The 22,622-nt window shown below is 40.7% G+C and overlaps 1 protein-coding gene across 1 annotated transcript in view; it reads right to left on the minus strand.

Moving 5' to 3' along the window:
• LOC126284070 (scavenger receptor class B member 1-like) overlaps positions 1-22,622 on the minus strand; it is a 322,022-nt gene that overhangs the window by 11,844 nt on the left and 287,556 nt on the right. The window contains exons 4-8 of the mRNA XM_049982699.1: positions 20,975-21,116; positions 19,112-19,312; positions 18,519-18,756; positions 9,724-9,876; positions 4,872-4,990 (exon numbers count right to left, since the gene is read on the minus strand). Coding sequence (XP_049838656.1) covers positions 4,872-4,990; positions 9,724-9,876; positions 18,519-18,756; positions 19,112-19,312; positions 20,975-21,116 — 853 coding nt within the window. The remainder of the gene's footprint in view (positions 1-4,871; positions 4,991-9,723; positions 9,877-18,518; positions 18,757-19,111; positions 19,313-20,974; positions 21,117-22,622) is intronic.

Here is a 22,622-nt window from a genome sequence, read left to right on the forward strand (position 1 = left end):
ACTTAGATGCAACCCTTCCTCCTTGTTTACCGACAGATTAACTTCAGTGACAATTGCTTTTCCCAAATTTCCATTAAGTGCGTGGGGTTTAAATTTTTACTGTCATTAAGGTCGATAAGTGAGGGAGAGGTTACACGTTCTTGTGAAAAAGGTGGAATTTCCATTCACATGCTGTACAAATCATTACTCTTCACTATACAGACCTGAGAGCAGCATTTAATAATGTGATAAACAGTGAACGGTGAGATAATTTTCTTCATCAAGCAGTTGGGCTAAATAGTATACTGAATGAGCAAACATTTCTTTTTCTAATGCAGCTGTGCAGTTCGATTATCCAGCATACAAGTATCTTGTCTGACACCTTGCAAAGTATAAATGCAGATATAAGACTGTAAGCTCCAAACGTAAAACTGTATAAACACTATTGAAAGATTAGGAAGTGTGGAAATTATTCTTAAATGCATAATGAAAGCTAAGAGCCTTATAAATCAGCAGGAAAAACTGAAATTAATTTTAACGGAGCAGAAGCAAGTATTCAGAAACTGAGGTGTCTAGCATTCTAAATAATAGACACAATAGTAGAAAAAATAAAAACTAGATTCTAGTACTGTAGTGAAACAGATTTTATGGAACAACTAAGTGAGCACAAGTTCTCAGAATATAGTAAGCCAGACAATTTCCTGAGACATGCAGTTCGAAAACTACTTAAAACACCAGAATGAGATGTTCACTCTGCAGCGGAGTGTGCGCTGACATGAAACTTCCTGGCAGATTAAAACTGTGTGCCCGACCGAGACTCGAACTCGGGACCGTTGCCTTTCGCGGGCAAGTGCTCTACCAACTGAGCTACCGAAGCACGACTCACGCCCGGTACTCACAGCTTTACTTCTGCTAGTATCCGTCTCCTACCTTCCAAACTTTACAGAAGCTCTTCTGCGAAACATGCAGAACTAGCACTCCTGAAAGAAAGTCTAGCTTTTCTTAAGATGTGTCAATTTGTAACACTGACTCAATGTTTCTCTTTATTATGAAGATATTCTAGTTAGTAATTTCTGAGACTCCATAGTGATTGTATAGTAAGTTTTTCCTTCATATCATGAGCATTATTATTATGGATATGTTGTAAAACCAATTAGAAAAATGTTATGGTACTCTATAATAACTTATTATGTCAACACTGCGACTATTTATTAAAATCATTCACATCAGCACTAGATTTAAAAGTTTGAAGTGAAAGCACTGAAGCCTTAAAACAAATGTTGAGTTCAACATCTTGACTTTTATAATATAAAAATTTTGCATTTGCCATGACTTTCCTAGTTCCCTAAGGAGAGTACTGACAAAATGAGGGACTACATACTGAACGGCGAGTTACTCTTGTGGATGAGTAAAGGAACTCTGTTGTACGGTAAAAAAAATGCATTCAACACAGTTTTAAACTGTTATACATTTTAACAAGGACACTGATGTAAACATGGCTTTAAAGGTGTGCTAGAAGAATGAAAACATACATCAGGAAAAGTCATCGGATAATGTCACACTGTAGCTTCTCACTGACCATTCTTCCATGACAAAACATGTAGTAGAATGTAATAGGAAATTCGAAATAAATGAATGATATTGACTACATTGGTGACATTAAGCCAAAGCAAGCATAACAAGTTAAATATGAGAAGTTCTGGCCAGAAAGAAAATTTACATTGTGTGACTGCAGTTCAAAGTCAAGAATATCTCGGTATTTATAAAAAAGAGACAAAGGTCTAAGATTATACACTATGTGCTCAAAAGTACCCGGACACCTGGCTGAAAATGACTTACAAGATCGTGACGCCCTCCATTCGCAATGCTGGAATTCAGTATGGAGATGGCCAACTCTTATCCGTGCTAACAGCTTCCACTCTAGAAGGCATACGTTCAGTGAAGTTCTGGAAGGTTTCTTGGGGAATGACAGGCCGTTCTCCATGGAGTGCTGCACTTAGGAGAGGTATCGATGTCGTTCCAAAACACCCCAAATGTGTTCTATGGGATTCATGTCAGGACACTGTGCAGGCCAGACCATTACAGGGATGTAATTGTTGTGTAACCACTCCGCCAGAGGCCGTGCATTAGGAGTAGGTGCTCGGTTGTGTTAAAGGATGCAGTCGCGATCCCCGAATTGCTCGTCAACAGAAAGGAGAAGGTGCTTAAAATATCAATGTAGGCCTGTGCTGTGATAGTGTCACGCAAAACAATAAGGGGTGCGGACAGTTAGCACTACACACGCTGGCAGTTGTCGTTCCCCGAGAATTCGTCATAAGCACACCCTGCCTTCATATCGCCACATTCTGTACCGTGATTCGTCACTCCACACAACGATTTTCCACTGTTCGATCGTTCAGAGTTTACGCTCATTACACGAAGCGAGCGTCGTTTGGTATTTACCGGCGTTAGGTGTGGCTTATGAGCAGCCACTAGACCGTGAAATCCAAGTTTTCTCATATCCTGCCTAACTGTCATAGTACTTGCAGTGAATCCTGATGCTGTATGATGGTCTGGATAGATGTCTGTCTATTACACCTTACGACCCTCTCAACTGTCAGTGGTCTGTGTCAGTCAACGAACGAAGTCGGCCTGTACGTTTTTGTGCTGTACGTGTCCCTTTATGTTTCCACTTAACTATCACATCGTGATGTTCAGGAGTGTGGAAATCTCCAGTACAGACGTATGACGCAAGTGACACGCAATCACCTGACCACGTTCGAAGTTCGTGAGTTCCGTGGAGCACCGCATTTGTGCTCTCTCACTGATATGGAGTAGCTGGCGGTAGGTGACAGCACAATGGACCTAATGTGAAAAACGTATATTTTTGGGGTGTCCGGATACTTTTGATCATATAGTGTATATTAATGTAGAAGAAAAAGTCGAATGTTTTTGGACAGAAGAAAAGAAAACAGACGCTGAACACAAAAATGAAATATAATACTCGTGTCATGAATGGTCCTTATGAATTACAACTAGAGAACGTGGACACGTAACTATCTGCGGTACCCTTGTCGCCAGCAAAGTCAGTGATACAAAATGTGTGTGGCCAGTCTGGACGTCAACTGTGACTAAAGTGCCATTACTTAGCATATCAAGGACTATTTACAATAGCTGTGAGCCATGTTTCGTCGGAAGAAGATACAACACTTTTTGACATCCTTTCCAATCCGTGCATGCATACAGGGCAGAGGGGGTTCTACGTCACCTAGGTAAGAAGGATCGTACTGCTCTTTGACAATTTGACTCCATTTTGTAATTCCTGAAATAACTTTACATACGCTCTCAACCCTTGAACTTTCATTTCGTTTTCTCCTCCCCTTCCGGGTGCTTCAATTTTTGTGTCATGTAGTGTACTGTATGTTTAAATTGTCATGGTTCAGTGTCAAGCACAGTTTTGTTATGGACACCATATTCGCCGTTGAGTGATACAGTATCGGCCTTTGACCCTTTTCAAGTCGTACCGCAAAAGATTCTGCTTTAACCTAGTGCAATTTTGGCCTTTGAGCGATTGTCAAGTGTACTGCAAAACACTCTGCTTCAGCTTGTCTGACTTGCGCTGAAGGAAAATCTTTTGCAGAACCAGCTGAAAATGAGCGAAAGGCCAAAATTGCAATAATGAAATGAACAATTTCTACAGCCAACGGGGAATATGATGATCTTTAAAAATACTGTATGCTTGTTGCTTTCTAAATAAATAGTCACGAAATGATCAACATGTACGTTTTTTATGCAGAATATACAGTGTGTTACAAAAAGGTACGGCCAAACGTTCAGGAAACATTCCTCACACACAAAGAAAGAAAATATGTTATGTGGATATGTGTCCGGAAACGCTTACTTTCCATGTTAGAGTTCATTTTATTACTTCTCTTCAAATCACATTAATCATGGAATGGAAACACACATCAACAGAACGTACCAGCGTGACTTCAAACACTTTGTTACAGGTAATGTTCAAAATGTCCTCCGTTATCGAGGATACATGCATCCACCCTACGTCGTATGGAATCCCTGATGCGTTGATGTAGCCCTGGAGAATGGCGTATTTTATCACAGCCGTCCACAATACGAGCACGAAGAGTCTCCACATATGGTACTGGGGTTGCGTAGACAAGAGGTTTCAAATGGCCCCATAAATGAAAGTCAAGAGGGTTGAGGTCAGGAGAGCGTGGAGGCCATGGAATTGGTCGGCCTCTATCAGTCCATCGGTCAAGGAATCTGTTGTTGAGAATCGTACGAACACTTCGACTGAATTGTGCAGGAGCTCAATCGTGCATGAACCACATGTTGTGTCGTACTTGTAAAGGCACATGTTCTAGCAGCACAGGTAGAGTATCCCGTATGAAATCATGATAACGTGCTCCATTGAGCGTAGTTGGAAGAACATGGGTCCCAATCAAGACATCACCAACAATGCCTACTGTAGAGTAATGAGTCGGATGTCAACACAAGCAACGAAGTCAACATGACCTTCCTTCAATTGGGCCAACTGGCGGTGAATCGAGGAAGTACAGTGCATACTGACGAAACTAAAATCAGCTCTAACATGGAAATTAAGCGTTTCCGGACACATGCCCACATAACATATTATCTTTATTTGTGTGTGAAGAAAGTTTGCTGAAAGTTTGGCCGTACCTTTTTGTAACACCCTGTATATGTATAATGTACCATATCGTTTATAGAGCAGTACTTGAAAGACATCTGCTCAGCCCACGCGATATCCACATTATTTCGATCGATATAGGAGGAAAGGAAGGAAGACATCAAAAGCATTTCAGAGGCATGCTGCTAGATTTTTCTCTTCCTCTGAGGAGTGAAATACTCTCTCTATACTGCAAATGTTGACTTACTGGTTCCACAACTGCGAAGGAGCCATGCAGTTCTTTATTTGGTGTGAGGCCTTCTACAGCGTCTAGTAATTTAGTTTCGGCACTGTAGAAGTGGGGATGCGAAGCTGCTATTGGGAAATCTGAAAATGAAGACAGAAATTTCATTATTATTCCTTGTTATCAACCACAATAAGTGAACTGTAGTAATAAGGTAACTTGAAAACTACAATTGTACAGACACACAATTACTGTACATGAAATCGAACCGCATTTGTTGAGAACGAATAGCTTTCTCTGCAGGAAGCAGAGGCTGCGTTTATCAATTCTCACTCGCTACAACGAAATGCTAAATGTACATACACAAGCTGAACTATAATTCCCGCACTCAGATGAAACAGCACAATAATTTCTCTTACAAAAATTCGTCCCTTGCGTATTATCACTAGAAAGGAAGGCCATTGGCAACAGTGTACTCACGTGCATGACGAGTGTCTTCAAACAATGCAATGTGGCTGTGACACCCTAGTAGGTGCAGCATGTGGGGTTTTTGCGTTTGAAACCTCCAGTTCACGAATTAGACGATGGATGTAGGTGCGTTTTTTATTGTGTAAAATTGATATGTGCAATGATGCTGCGGTATACTGATGTACACTGTTTCTTGAGTGATACATACGGTGACACTTTCTTTTTTTGTTTTAAACCGTGAACAAAACTATTACTGATGAGAAATATCTGTAATGTCTATAAAGAGTGATAATTAAATAGAAATAATACGACAGAAATAATTACAAAACTTACTAATGTAGAGCCGTTAAACATACTACGAGCTGTAATATTTTAAACTGTTACCTCTGAATGTGCACACATATCCGGAATTCCGTTACGATGAGTGATGTCTGTACACGCGATAACATCAGTTGGCCTCATGTGTGTGTATGTGTTTGGGTTAGAATAGCTAGAGGTGTACTTCCTGCGCCCCCACCCCCCCCCCCCCCCACCGCCCCCTCCCTCACACCCAAGCTGTCCTATTGCCCGATGCTTCAGTATGCGCAGCACCAAAGCTGAGCAATTACTACAGAAGGGTTTGGGCAGGAATGCGTATCTATGAACTGTGCTACTGAATTAGCTGTACATGTACCACTTGTAGGCCACATTATGGAAAAAATGGAGCGGAATTACGGGTTAAACGCATTGAAGATTGTAGAAGCATTGTATTCATTACTTTAAATCGTACACATAGCACGTTTTAATCGATGGAAGCGTCTTGTAAATATGATAAATATCAAAATAAAAAAGTAAATAGCTTTTAAAAAAAGTAAATATTTTTCCCTAATTTGCATATGTTCTTAAAATCAGTAAATATCTTGTTCCACAAACTTTCGAAAGTATTATGAGGCATCGAAGCGAAATTACTGCACGGCACAAATTACAAGGCGAAACATTTACACCATCTTATTTCAGATACGTGCACTTGTCAGTTTTTAAAAATAAATCAGTATCGTATTACTCAGTTGAATTTTTATGACGTCATACGGAGATACTATTTTGTACGTACATTCAGCAGCGTACGTAAATACTGTCTGCGTATTGTGTTGTGAATACCGTCAGTTAGTAAAGAAGTAATAAACTGAAACGTCATGCGTTATGTATCAGTTTCCCATGCGTCTCAATGTCTACGACGGCATATATCCTGAAATACAGTACATGTCGTACAATGATATTCAGAAGAATAGAAAGTAAAAATGAGGATATGTTAGCTGACGATCATTTAGGGTTTAGGAAAGATAATGGGGCGCATGGAGGCAATTCTGACTTTGTGCTTGATAATGACAGTGAGACTAAAGATAAGTCAAGACCGGTCCACAAATTTGTCGACCTGGAAAAAGCGTTCGACATTGTCAAATGGTGTTAAAAATCCTGAGGAAAACAGGGGTAAGCTATAAGGAGGGATGGGTAACATTCAAAACGTACAAGACCCAAGAGGGAATAACAAGACTAGAAGACCAAGAACGACGTGCTCGGATTAAACAGGGTGTACGACAGGAATATGGTTTTTCGCCCCTACTATTCAATCTACACACTGCAGAAGTAATGATGGAGATCGAAGATAAAAAGAGTGGAATCAAAATTCAAGGTGAAAGGATATCAATGATACAATTCGCTGAAGACATTGCTATTGTCAGTGGAAATGAAGAAGAATTACAGGATCCGCGGAGTAGAATGAACAGCCTAATGAGTATAGAGTATGGACTTTTAGTGAATCTAATAAAGACGGAAAGAATGATAAACAGCATAAATAAGAACAGCGCGAAACGTCATGAGTGGTGACCATGAAGTACATCAAGTTAAGAAATTCTGCTGCCTAGGTAGCAAAACAAGCTGTGACGGACGAGACAGGAGGACATCAAAAGCAGAATACCATTGGCAAAAAGGTCATTCGCGGAAAACAGAAATCTAGTAGTATCAAATACAGGCCATACTTTTCAGTAGAAATTTCTGAGAATTTACGTTTGGAGCACACCATTGTTTAGTAGTGAAACTTGGACTGTGGGTAAATCGGAACACACTTGAATCGACGCATTTGGGACGTGATGCTACATACGAATGTTAAAAATTCGGTGGACTGATAAGGTACGGAATGAGGAGCTTCTGCATCTCGTGGTCCTGCGGTAGCGTTCTCGCTTCCCATGCCCGGGTTCCCGGGTTCGATTCCCGGCGGGATCAGGGATTTTCTCTGCCTCGTGATGTCTGGGTGTTGTGTGATGTCCTTTGGTTAGTTAGGTTTAAGTAGTTCTAAGTTCTAGGGGACTGATGACCATAGATGTTAATTCCCATAGTGCTCAGAGCCATTTCTTTGAGGAGCTTCAGTGCAGAATAGGCAAGGAAAGGAATATCTGGAAACCATTGACAACAAGAAGAAACAGGATTATAGGACGTCTATTAAGAAATCAGGAAATAACTTCCATGATACTATACGAAGCTGTAGAGAGTGATAACCGTAGAGGGAGAATATACGCAGCAAATAATTGGGGATGTAGGTTGCAAATGGTACTCTGTGATTAAGAGGTTGGCTCAGCACAAGAATTCGTGGTGGACTGCGTCAGACCTGTCTGATGACTCAAAAAAAATGTATAATTTTGCAGGTGTATTCGGCGGTAAATGCGTTAGTAGTACAGAAGTAATCAATTAAAACGTCATACCTGATGCGACACTTTTTACTGCATAAACAGCGAAAACGTAGTAAGCAGCAAATCCTTTTTTATTTGCCCATTTTGTGGGGGCTGCCAGAGAGAGACAGACTCTTAAAGGTCTGAAATGACATGTAAAGTTTTTTGCAAGTCACTAAGTGCTCTCATTCTCAAGTGTTGTATGAGTTAAATAGGGTTACGTGAGCATCGTGGCCTACATTTCTTTTTGACCCCCATCGCTTTGCTATGCAGGGGGTTTTCATCCCATCTACTATCCTTTTCGCACAGTAAGTGTTATGTGTACAACGTTTGGTTGAAATTGGTCCCGTGGTTTTCGAGGAGCTGTGGAGCATATGTAGGTACTTAAGTGCATACACTTTTACAATATGTATGGATACTTTTTTTATCTTGTGATCCGATTTTCATGAAATAAACTCTATACGGCGCTCCAAGCTATGGTCAAGTTACGTGTAAAAACCGTATCAAAATTCGTCTAGTAGTTTTGGAGTTTAGGGAGTTCAAAAAAACAGACGGTATCAGTGTCACCAAGTATTCCTCAAAACATACATTGTCTTCAAAGCAGATGCTCAGAGCGCCTTCCCACGTCTCCATTTAGCGAGTCGCTGGAACATGGTTCTGTGATACCTTCGCATCCACAGTTCTAAGAGCAACACGACGTGCACGCTACCAATTCGCTATCTGTGTAAAAGCATGCGTCGAAGTGGGCCGTTGTCCCTGCGCACACTATATCTATTGTTTTTGGTTGTTTTTGGGAGCATTCTCAAAGATTTTCAAAATACTTTTGGAGTGATCGGTAATTAACGTTTCACGGAACAGACGTGAACCATAATACTGTCAGTCATGATTTCAAGTAGTGGTCTGCTCTGCGTGTGATTCACGAGTAACCGAAGTACAGTTTTGCTCTGCATTAACCAAACTATCAGTGTTACTCCTAAGAAGCCTAAGAGTAGAATTATGCCGTATCACTGGCGGCAAATCATAAGATTACCCATCAATGTAGCCACAATAATAACAATAATAATGACAATAATAATAGAGTTAAAGGCGAAAGTCACAATTAATCACTACGTCATGATGATGGGAAAAAAAACAGAAACAGAGACGAGTAAATACCTGTGAAGTTGGTTACTCTACTTCATATTTATGTACTGTCCTCAACAAATGAGATGGGTACGACAGTGGGAAGCACGATGGAGTCTTTACTAATCGATAGTAACCAGTATCGGAAAGTATATCAGGAATTGAGTTCGAATGTTATTGTTGAAGTAAAGCGAAACAGTGAAGCTAGAGTGAAACACTTAAGCCAGAAGAAACTGAAAGATGTACAGGACCTGGAATAGAATTCGAGTACTGTAAGGCAAAACTCTGCCTACTGCAATAACTAGGCAGAGTGACACAAAACTATACTATGAAGACACTTGTCGTGCTACGCTTCATATGACGTCCGAAAATAAGCATGGGACAAAATTTTCTAACACATATTTTTGTACTGTTGGTATACAAGGAATCGTGTTGGTTCATACTGTATAAAATAACACGAATCGATGGACCCATGCAAGCAAGTTACATTTTTTGGGGCAAATGAAAATGACGCTGGAGTATAGCTACTTAGTCTTGACAACAAAGTGATTATCATTCTGTAGGGAAGCTCACGTGGTATTTACCATGGTAGCACGGAGAAATGTCAGTCAGCCCTGATGGCAGCAAGGGTGTTCCCGGAGCTCTGTAGCATTCTTCTTCTGGGTTCGCAGGACGGTCGTACGTCTCTCCCGGGAGCTCGAAACGGAAAGCTGACACTCCATCTCTGGTAACATCGCCTGTGGGGAAAAACATGCTGCTTGTAACAACTTCAAATACAAGTTCAAATCATCGGACAAACAAGAGTCATAGGATATAACTAAGTTGACTGGACAAAATATTTGTCATCCCTACAGGAACCATTACAAGCGTCGTTTAATACCCTGTAATACCGCCCCTGTACTTGTTAACCGCCTGGATTTGGGTAAGAAATCAGTCCGCAGAGCCTCATACGAACGTCGCATCAAATTGAGGCCACTAGCTGAGGACTTCAGGCGCATTTCAACAAAATTTCTGAGTTGCCGACGTCGGCGCTGTACTCACTGTTTCGGCATGTTTTGCAGATTTTATATGGGGTTTAAATCAGGTGATTTTTGCAGGGCAATCGAAAAGTAATAGGGTTGGGACTGTTCAAAACACCACTTACATATTCTTCCACTCCGATGAAATTTCCTGTTATCGTCTTGCGTAGTAGGGGTATCAGCAGATTGCTTACTAGGCAGAATTTTTAAACAAACATGCTGATTCACATTAATGTTCACTTCCGATATCGAGCCCTATTAATGATAAGAAAAACACTCTCTAAACGTCACAGATCCACCTGCGGTATGAACCTGAGCTTACACACATATAGGATCAATTGCTTTATTTACCCTCGTTGCACTCGACGACATGCACCATTATACAGGTCAGATCAGATCCAATTTCGACGACTTCTAGCCCGTTCCAATCGTGCAAACTTATGTGCCTGTGTGACCGACTCCAAATATTCGTTGTATGCCGTTACCGTCGCAGTATTCTCTCGCTAATAGGTTGGGGTGTACCTTTATTCAGTGTCTGCAATAATTCCTGAGAGGTTTCGATTCACAAGCCGAGAAACGTTTCTCCAGTCCCTCTTCGTCAGGACAATTTTGGCATCGTGTTTCGTGGCCATGTGTGTTAGGCCACTGCTTATAGACAAATTGAACAGTCCACCGCCAAACACCAACAAATCCAGCAACTTTATACACGGTATGGGCACGGTCACGGCCGAACACGATTTCCCCTTTTCTACCACTCTGTCACGTCCTCACAGTTACCCATGTTTACGCACAATGTCCGTTTCAATTACTGAAGTCTCAGTGATCGCTACTTCCTTATGCTCACGTAGGGGCAGGGCGCGTGTGTTGTACTGGAATATTTCAAGAGCAAAGCCTGTTAGTAATGCAGATACTTTGCATGTGGAAATGTTTGGCCTTAATACCCTTATAGATCCAACAAACACCACAAGAAATGTTAGCAGTGTACGGTAAGATCCAGTATGTTGTTTTCATATTAGAAGCGTACAGTAACAGTCACATATAGGTCAAGGATGGGATAGAAATTGGTGGTGTTGGAGTCAAAGAAGGTTTCTACTACACTCCTGGAAATGGAAAAAAGAACACATTGACACCGGTGTGTCAGACCCACCATACTTGCTCCGGACAATGCGAGAGGGCTGTACAAGCAATGATCACACGCACGGCACAGCGGACACACCAGGAACCGCGGTGTTGGCCGTCGAATGGCGCTAGCTGCGCAGCATTTGTGCACCGCCGCCGTCAGTGTCAGCCAGTTTGCGTGGCATACGGAGCTCCATCGCAGTCTTTTAACACTGGTAGCATGCCGCGACAGCGTGGCCGTGAACCGTATGTGCAGTTGACGGACTTTGAGCGAGGGCGTATAGTGGGCATGCGGGAGGCCGGGTGGACGTACCGCCGAATTGCTCAACACGTGGGGCGTGAGGTCTCCACAGTACATCGATGTTGTCGCCAGTGGTCGGCGGAAGGTGCACGTGCCCGTCGACCTGGGACCGGACCGCAGCGACGCACGGATGCACGCCAAGACCGTAGGATCCTACGCAGTGCCGTAGGGGACCGCACCGCCACTTCCCAGCAAATTAAGGACACTGTTGCTCCTGGAGTATCGGCGAGGACCATTCGCAACCGTCTCCATGAAGCTGGGCTACGGTCCCGCACACCGTTAGGCCGTCTTCCGCTCACGCCCCAACATCGTGCAGCCCGCCTCCAGTGGTGTCGCGACAGGCGTGAATGGAGGGACGAATGGAGACGTGTCGTCTTCAGCGATCAGAGTCGCTTCTGCCTTGGTGCCAATGATGGTCGTATGCGTGTTTGGCGCCGTGCAGGTGGGCGCCACAATCAGGACTGCATACGACCGAGGCACACAGTTCCAACACTCGGCATCATGGTGTGGGGAGCGATCTCCTACACTGCCCGTACACCTCTGGTGATCGTCGAGGGGACACTGAATAGTGCACGGTACGTCCAAACCGTCATCGAACCCATCGTTCTACCATTCCTAGACCGGCAAGGGAACTTGCTGTTCCAACTGGACAATGCACGTCCGCATGTATCACGTGCCACCCAACGTGCTCTAGAAGGTGTAAGTCAACTACCCTGGCCAGCAAGATCTCCGGATCTGTCCCCCATTGAGCATGTTTGGGACTGGATGAAGCGTCGTCTCACTCGGTCTGCACGTCCAGCACGAACGCTGGTCCAACTGAGGCGCCAGGTGGAAATGGCATGGCAAGCCGTTCCACAGGACTACATCCAGCATCTCTACGATCGTCTCCATGGGAGAATAGCAGCCTGCATTGCTGCGAAAGGTGGGTATACACTGTACTAGTGCGGACATTGTGCATGCTCTGTTGCCTGTGTCTATGTGCCTGTGGTTCTGTCAGTGTGATCATGTGATGTATCTGACCCCAGGAATGTGTCAATAAAGTTTCCCCTTCCTGGGACAATGAATTCACGGTGTTCTTATTTCAATTTCCAGGAGTGTATAAACAATTTGATCTAGTGATTTAGCGGACAAAATGCGATGGTAGGTCACATGCAGATTGGAGACAAATTCTACCTCGATATGTCGTGCATTGTGGTGATAATTTATAATCCCTGCTTCATTCAGATACTCATCAATGGTCAGTATATGCTGTCGAGGCAACACGATGGTACCACCTTTCTGAGTTCCCTTTCGTGCAAACAGTGAGAAGTTAGTATCACAACATAGTGAATTCAGAAGGGATTATAAGGTGATGTGCGTAAGAGGGATCGGCTGTGTGTATATCGCTCACCCCTCCTCATGGGAGTGAGTTTTTGTGGGCGACTTTTAAGAAAATACGCCCGACACCCTTCAATGGAGGACCAATGGATGATATTCACCACAGCTTCGAAAGAGATGACACTCGTGACGTCTTCAGACGTGATTTTGGCTGCGATTATACGTGCATTTGTGCTTTTAGCAAACATAAAGAATGGACAGTCTTTAAGGTCTCACCAGCACACAAGAAACGGAGTAGAAGTAATTCACTAAATTATAGACCCATTGAGATTATATTATAGTATAATTTTGGAACGTGCTGTGTTCCAATATTTTGAAACATCGCGAGAAAAGGATCTATTCTCACATGATTGTCTCGGATTAAGAAATTATCGTTCATGTGAAACACAAGTGGCTCGTTTTAGGTTGTTTTTATTATAGTACTTCGTAGATAAGTAACTGAGATATGTAAGCGTTTGTAATAGATGAAGCTGACATTGAGATTATTAGTACTAAATATGCCGATCTGCCTCCGTGCCAAGCACTTTATGGTATCCAGTCGTTCCTCATTCCCATCTCAACCTTGGCTAAATGAAAAGATGTGGGCGTTATAATGCAGAGGTGCTGTGTTGCTTTTGTGATGGTTCAGAATTTTGGTTGCTTAGCATGAGGGGTGATCATAACGTTTCCGTTTGAGGATGTCGCTGGTGCACATATGCAACCCCGAGCGGCTCCGATGCGGGTATGCAAGCATCGACACAGTGGGTTAGAGTAGCCTTCGAACACAAACTTTTTTCTTCTTCCTCATAGACAGGCACAAATTTACTATTATTTTACTATGTCTAAATACTGTTCATGCTGTATAACTGGATGTGTACCATTTTGTCGTTGTTTACATAAAACCTATATAGAATGCAAGATTTAACAGCAGTAGTAGTACGCGAATAAAGTATATAACATGCACAAGCACACATTATCGCTAGACGTCTGGATTATCCTTGACTTTATCTTTGTTAATCACCTGACTGCAACCGCATGTTGAGCAGTTCGTGGTTCACGCCGTGGTCTTGTAGTGAAAGGACAGTGTTTTCTCCCTTGAGTAATACTATATATGGACAGTTACATGTATAGCTTCACATGTGGATTGGTAATTTAATTTGTATGCGCTAGCGCGGGTGACATAGTGAGCATTGTTAACCTATATGTAAGTAAGGAAGATTTGAGACGAGATTATTATTGTGTTTGTGTTTTCTCCAGAATGTGTATAAGCTATGTAATATTATTCTATGTATGACATGGCAATCGAAATTGCCCAATCGCGTGACAAATAAATGACATTAAGATACAACCTATAGCGGACAATATTTTCTTTAACGAAAGTTTTTGAGGTTGTGCTCGTGCATTTAAACAAGAACATCCAAGAAATAGTTTACAAACCGTGAATTGGAATTTTCAACTTGTGGTTTCCAATAAATTCGTGACTTCAGCCCATAGATTCCGAGATATGTCACTGTTGCGTTATTTATCATCTTCAAGATGACACTAACTACTTATTTCCTGCACTAAATTTATCACTTTTGTACAATCCATGTTTTTGTGTAGGAACGTACCCGATTCGACTTAAGAAAAGAACCTGATTTGTATTCGGACGGCCGCCATTATTGCGATACGGCGCTGAGATCGGTTGCTCTATGACCACTCAGGTACTGGCGTACTGGTTTGAAAAGATCGGCCGTCGTGGGCGGTTATTGATCGGCTGTTGAATCCGCCAATGCCGCTGCCGCTACAGCAGATAATACTGTGTTGTCTTCTCCCGTGTGCCGATGTCCTTAATAGATCAAAACGAACTACACATTATGATTTAGACCACTTATCTGTTTTGTGCGAAAAGTGGAATTGATCTAAGCGATAAGAAGTGTGAGGAGAACTAAAAAAAGTTTAAATTTCGATTATGCCATAAATCACACAACTTTAAAGATTATCCGCTCAACTAAATACCTAGGGACTGCACTTTTTAATTGGTACCATCACTTGGAAAATGTTGTGGAAGAAGCGAACCAGATACTCCGTTTAACGAAAAACACGTTATTCCACTAGTCTGTCTTTTAAAATATCTAATTTGTACTCAAGTTTTGGACACTGTCCATTTTCAAGAGCATCTACTTTAATAGATATGGATTCATCATTCCAGTTCATTAAAAGTTTACAAGATATGTACATTTCTGCACAGCGTGGTACGCGATTTTTTAACTAATTGACCACGAGGTATCCACATCTGTTACTACAGACGGATTTACAAATGGATAGTGTACAAATCTATTAATACAAATCAGATATTTTAAAACACACCCACATGAAACAATCTCCTTAAAAATTTATTGAGCCTGTGGGACAAAACAGATGCAACAGGTCTATTAAAGAAGCTGCCTGCACTACACTTTTCCGGCCTCTATGAGATTTTTTATCACAGAAGATTGACGCAGGCCATAGAAAAACTTTAAAGAAGGGCCACTCGCTTTGTATTATCGTGAAGCTAGGAGAGGGAGGAGGGGTGTCAACCATTAAACCGATTTTCTTGCAGCGAGATATTTTCCGACTATTACAGTCGTTAACTTTCTCCTCCGAATATCTAAATATTTTGTTGACTTCCAATAACAAAGGAAGGGAAAATCATCGTTACAAAATGAGAGGAATCAAACGTATGGATGCATTTCGGTGTACACTTTCTCCACGCGTTGTTCGAGAGCGGAACTATTGAGAAATAGTACGATAGTAATTCTATAAAAACGTAGTTCTATGAGCCCTCTGTCAAACACTCAAGTATGAATTGCAGAGTAACGATGCAGATGTGAGTGAGAAGATGTTGAGACAGCGTTGTTTGTAGTCACATATGTCTTTCCATCTGTGCACGAGATGATTTCATGCTAATATAGAAATTGTGAAGTACACGGATAAATTGAACAGCAGCCCAAATCCCTTGAGCACGAATGTGGTCCGCTAAGTAGGTGTGCTGTTGAATTTTTCCTCTTCAGAGCGCTGTTGTTCTGAGAGTAAGTTTGCTAGAAGCCTCTCATTCACTTCTTATTTCTCGTGGGATTCATAAACGGTAACAATGAAACATCACATATGTGACGGACAACAATCTAATGACGCTGTGGTATAGCATGAGAAGATTCGTCGCTGAGTTACTGTAGAAGGATACGAGGCGTTTTAGGCCAAATTTTTATATGGTGTGATGATTGGCATCTTGCTACACACGTCGAAAAATATGAGTTAATACAGACGAGTAGGAAAAAATTTCTTCATGTTCAAATACTGCATTATAGTGTGCTGCTTGACAAAGTCAGGTCGACTGAACAATATGAAATGGAACGAGCACGTAAGTACGGTAGTAGGGGAGGAGAATGGGCGACTTCCGTTTATTGGAAGAATTTTAGGAAAGTGTAGCTCATCCATAAAAGAGACCAGTTATGAATAACTAGTGCTACTTATTCTTCAGTACTGATCAAATATTTGGGATTTCTACAAGGTCGGATTAAAGGAAGACATCGGGACAGTTCAGTGGCTGGCTGCTAGATTTGTTAGGTTCAATCGGCACCCGAGTTGTACGGAGATGCTTCGCGAACTCAAATGGGAATCGCTAGGGGGAAGTCTACGTTCTATCCGCGAAACACTACTGAGAAAATTCTGAGAGACAGCATTTGAAGCTAAATGCAGAACGACTCTGCTGCCGACAGTCTGCACATCACGAAGTGACCTCTAAGATAAGATGAGGGAACTTAGGGCACGTATGGGGGCAAATAGAGAGTCGTTTATCCCACGCTCTGTTTGCGAGTGAAACAGGAATTGGAATTACTGGTAGTGATGAAAGATACACCCCGCCATGTACTAGACGGCGGCTGGCGGTTTATGTATGTATGTGTGGATATAGATGTTGTGTGTATGCATATTTTTTCATTATGTATATTTTAACATGTTTTATGGAACAATACTCCATCTGCTACTGTTTCTTTCTGTTTTATTAATTCGGCGCCACGTGGTCAATACTTCAAGTTAACTTTGGATAGTTCTTTTTGGTTTACGAAAACCTATGTAATTCGATTCATGGGCAACATAAACAAAAGGAAAGATGAACTCTGAACTATTCAACCACAATGTTAGAAGCAAAAATAATATCCATATAGGCCATGCTAGGGTTCAGAAAAGAGTTTCATATTCTGGAGGAAAGTACTAACAGATTGTCAGCAGACATAAAAAAGGGAAATGCCGAAGTAGTCAGACCTGAAGAGAGTTAGTACACTATTACGCACTCTTTCTATACTTTGTCAGTATGTGTCGGAAGTGTAAATTCTGTTTAACACTAATTTTTAAATTGGAAAGGATTTTAATTTACCAAGATACAGATAGCTGATGGCGTTCTGAGTAATCCCATTATGAGCAACGGGGGTAAATAGGCACTAGCTGTAGCTGGTAATCAGTGTTTCCTGTAGAAGTAGCCCAACTAGCTGCAGGTGCTAACTGATGTACCGTCTGTCTCATTCCACTTCCCTTTAGGCTGTCAGGGAGGAAACAATTATGGAACACGGTGTGTCGTCGTGTCGTCGAATGAATGCTGACTGTCAAATGCCGTATACAGATATATCTATGTTGCGTGTTTGTATGTGTGTTTCTGTGTGTGTGTGTGTGTGTGTGTGTGTGAGAGAGAGAGAGAGAGAGAGAGAGAGAGAGAGAGAGAGAGAGAGAGTTATGAGTCACTTATGTGACCTTCTCCCTCCTCCTCCCCCAGCCACCCCTCCCCGTATATGACCCTTCAGATCCTTGGTAACCTTAGAGATGGAAATTGTGATCAGATATAAAAATAGTTAAAAAGCAACAGATATTAGTCCATAGCTTGGTTAGTGACAGTAATTTTTGCAAAACTGAAATTTGACAGCAAATATTAATAAGGTGTGTGTACATGGCACCACTTAGTAAAAATTATCCACAGATCTCCACATTTTATTGCCTAGAGACACATAGGTTTGACAATAATATATTTATTCTTGATCCTCCTGAGTAAATTAAAATGTTTTTATGATTAGGTTTCATTTACATTAATTTTAATACACAAACATTTTGCCTTCATCATTTGTGCATTGTAATTTTATTTTTAAGAACACACAAATAAAACATTTTTGGGTTTATGGTCTATGCATAGTTAATTTTTTTTCCTTTTTGACAGCAGATTACGATAAAATTTAGTTAGTAATTTAAAGAAGTTGTTATAGTTGTAACAGTATGAGAAATCGATAGAAACAACAAGCAAAATTTAGTGGTGCTTATCCCTAAGTTTCTGTAACATTACTCTTCCTGTCGAGTTACAACAACATTGTTATATACGTTAACATTTGTATATTTACCTTTATTACAAAAACAACATAGTAATATAAGAAAGATTGAGTCTGTTTCAGTACAGACAGAAGGACTAACTACATAAGGAAGTGATTTTCGAAGCGGTAAGACTACGACGAGCAGCTCTTAACATCTCGTACAATAATTTTTTTTCTTACCGGTTTCAGTTACATAACAGACAGAAGAGCCTTACCTGCATAATAGATAGGAGTGATCCTACATATTGTCTTGCGGAAGTATTTAAGGGTGTCATTCTTTGTCAAGTACTGAGGGTAAACAACTCCTTCGGTCGCCCCAGCAACCGCATCACACTTTTCGCCAGACCAGTATCCAAACCGAGGGCTACCATGAAACTGATCCATTGTAAAGAACCTTCGAGCGTTTTCTGGACCTATGAAAACTGTAACGTTGTCTCGGAAATCGCTGTATATCTGCAAACCACAAACAGGAAGTCGTTATCATAAATAAACAATATAACAATGTTGACACAAATCCTACGTAGTAGAGAGCTGTAACAAGCACCTTCGTTATTTCTCTTTTTTAAAAATTTAAATCATTGAAAAGAAATTTTTAATATTAACTTAAGGTGGGTTATCAGATCGGGATTCAGCACAAATAAAAGACTAAGCGGTATGGGAGTTCCACTGAAAATGTTTTAACATTGACCTGTGTTATCATTCTTAAAGTTCACATGAAAAACAAGCAACTTTTAAATCTGCAATCGAACTGCAGCAACAAACAACAAACAGTATGTAATAGAGAACTGTAATTTAATATGTCTTTTACCATGTGTAGGATTCCGATATTTGTGACTGGTACCAGATTTGGGACAATAGTCTGAGCGAAATGAAGCACTGGATCGGTGAAATTCCAGAAGTAATTGTACACAGTTGTTTTGACGAATGGCTGAGAGTCTAGCCTTCGCATAAGTATGTTGTATCCCCATTTGATGAAAAATGAGGTATCCTGTAGGTACGAAGCAATGCCCTGGAAAAGATAAACAACATTTAGTCCAACATAAATAAATATGTATTACCTTATGACACACTATCTCTTTAAATTGAAACTCCACAGACAGATGAAGGCTGTTTGCCGCACGAAGACGCGAAGCTGTCTTCACAAAAATTATGCACAGTCTTTTTTTGGATATTTTGGTGTTTTTAGAGTGCGATGGTAATGATGTTTCTAACGAAAATAGTTAATTCTCCATTTAAAGAGTATTCACAATTTCTGTTCAAGGTCTAAAACACATAAGATGCTTTATGAAAGATGAAAATCAAATACTTAATAGGAAGAATTGCGGGGGGTCTTACTGAAGACATTCTGTACATATTAAACGTACTTCTGGATGACGCCTAATATGAAAACGTTGCTTCATTTAGTTCTGTAACAGCGCTTGATACGATACGAACTTCAGTTTAGTACAAATAATAAAAAAAATATTGTCTCTCTTTTTTAAACCAACATATTACGTAATTTCATATCGTAATTACAATGTATTGGTAACCTCGGGGCACACAGTTAAAATTAATATACCTTTGTTTAGAATAATTGCTACTGTTATGGTTATTGTTATATGAATCTTAGAGAAAATTAAGATGTTCTCATACTACATGCAGGGATGATAATACTTTTCATCCATTCCAGAAACTTCGAATTAATTAAGTAATTTCTGAACAAAGATACTGAATAGGAACAAGTCATATCCCAAGATATACGAGTTGAATTATAACATAATTTACAGAGAATACTTACATGAGATATTGTGCCATGCAGGCCCGATTGCAGTGGTCGTTGGGTGGACGTGGGGGGGGGGGGGGGGGGGGGGCAAACCGGGGTACCTGCTTCGGCGCCCCAGGATTCATGTTCTTGAAGAAAAAACTTCGTCCACAAAGTGCCTAGCATAGCATTCAGCGCACGTTCGTCCATCGATTATTCGTATGATTTTGAAACGTGTCCCTGCTGGCTTTTGGTTCAAATGGCTCTGACCACTATGGAACTTAACTTCTGAGGTCATCAGTCCCCTGGAACGTAGAACTACTTAAACCTAACATAAGGACATCACACACATCCATGCCCGAAGCAGGATTCGAACCTGCGACTGTAGCGGTCACTTTCAACACTGACATGCCTGCACATCTGTATGTTGTATCTATGTTATTTGACGAGCTACTTCACCTAAGAATGCAGTGCACTATTATCTTATACTGGTGTGCATTTTGAGCCAGTGTGGTTTTGAAGCACTTCGCTGCTCTTCTGTTGATATGGCCTATTCTTAATGAACATTCTCTTTCTTGACATTCCGCTGTGAAACATGAATATTCATTTTATCCATTTTGATGTGAATGCGACAAGCTATTCAAATGCTGCCTTTTATTCGTTTCACATAGGCTTATAGTAATTTTTTGCCAAATTGAATCCAAAAGTGGTCGGTTTTTTCAACCCAAACTAGTTACCTTATTAGTGTTATCTAATTGCTGTCTAGACATTAACACGTTTTAAGTATTGTTTTTAATATATACATATTGAGATCGCTTCTTTCATTCAGAAATTTTCAGATAGTAATAAGGATAAATCAATTTGAAAATGCTTGTATCAGAATTGAACGTAAAATGAAAATCCACATTTTACAGTTGCTGACATACTTACTAATACAGCTATGTTTGGCACAATGATCGTGTCGTTGAGGCTGAGGGTGTTCTTTTCTGGCAGCCAATGAGGCGAGCGGACTCCCGTGTACGTCATCGTATTGTTGTCGTGGTGCGTGACATTGTGGTGTCTGAGCCTCTCCCTTTAACAATGAAATACAATAAAGGCAAAATCAAATCGTTGATATTTTAAACTTTTCTGGCTGTGCGCTCAGCAACGGTGTACGCAAATAATATATAAAATGTAACAGTCAGCCAACCGGTTGCACACAACTTTTTTTTTTTAAAAAAACCACATGAACGTCCTTTCGATATCTCTATGAGTATCTTCACCAAAATGATAAACTTTACATGAACTAACATAACAACTTTTAAATTTTCAGGAACAGTAAACTTGTGAAGCCGCTTGCAGCTGTGATTGTATTACTCTTTTTTATTATGACCCACATTCTTGACTCGTGAAACAAAACCATGTCTTTTGACGATAGCAATATTGCTGAAAATTTAAAAGTTGTCATGTGAGTTCATGTAACTTTTCACATTATGATGAAGATATCCTTAGAGCTATCGAAACTTGGCTAACGTGTTTCTAAAAAAAGTTGTGTGCAACCGGTCGGCTTCGTATACAATCAAAGCGACTAGAACTGTCATACTTCAGTACGAATCAACCAACGTACCTCTCCAGGAGAGGAAAATGTACGAAGACGTGCTGAAAACCAATGTCTCCGAATTTTTTATGGGATAACTCTTAAAGCTTGTTAAATAAATCAAACGTTATTAGCATTCTACGTCTTTATTCTTCGTGTCTACATGTTTTCAGCCCTCTGCCGCTAGAGGTCTCCGAATTGCAGCGTGTAACATGATGGTATATAGCGTGACTATGTAGATGCGAGAGAAACAGAGTACTGTAATTATGCTTCAAATTCTAAGAGTTCGTTTATACACGAAGCGTCCTCCGCTTGAGCATTACATTGGAAGATCTTACTGCTTCGGTTCACCGTCATTGATCGTCCTCCACGCGGTCCCGACTTGGCCACATACGATTAAGCCTGTTTTCAAAACTTAAAGAACACCTTAGACGACTCTCTATTTAGAGAAGTAAATATGTAGACATGAAGAACAAAGTTTTGAAACGTTCATAAGGTTAGTTTTATTAAAAAATCCTGAAGATTTTTTACGTAAAAAATTCGGATGCGATACTTTTCAGCACGCCCTTGTATATTGTACGTACACTCCGGTTCTTTGCTTACAAACGGAGAATTTCTACTCATTTCTTTTCCTTTTTTTTCTTATTTTGTAAATAATTAAATGAAATTTAACATTGACCTGTACTATATCTGCTTCGCAAAAATCTGCAATATTAAGCCAACTTTCACACTAAGCCTATCTCTTTTAATGGAATAAAATTCGCTGAATAAAATGAATGGAGCAATGACACGAAATGACATCAGTGAAGACCATTCAGGATTCTGCTTCGAGTATAAAACGTAAAACAAAAATTTTGAATATACCAAAGCATTTACAGTGTTATAAGCGGACATGGGAACAAAATTTATACTTGGTCACTCAAAAACTACTCACTAAGGTGTGTTGGATTGAAAAATAAAGAATTTTTAAGAAAGAATAGGCATTTTCGATTGCAAACCGAG

The sequence above is a fragment of the Schistocerca gregaria genome, chromosome 8 (genome assembly GCF_023897955.1).
Source record: "Schistocerca gregaria isolate iqSchGreg1 chromosome 8, iqSchGreg1.2, whole genome shotgun sequence".
Taxonomy (NCBI): domain Eukaryota; kingdom Metazoa; phylum Arthropoda; class Insecta; order Orthoptera; family Acrididae; genus Schistocerca; species Schistocerca gregaria.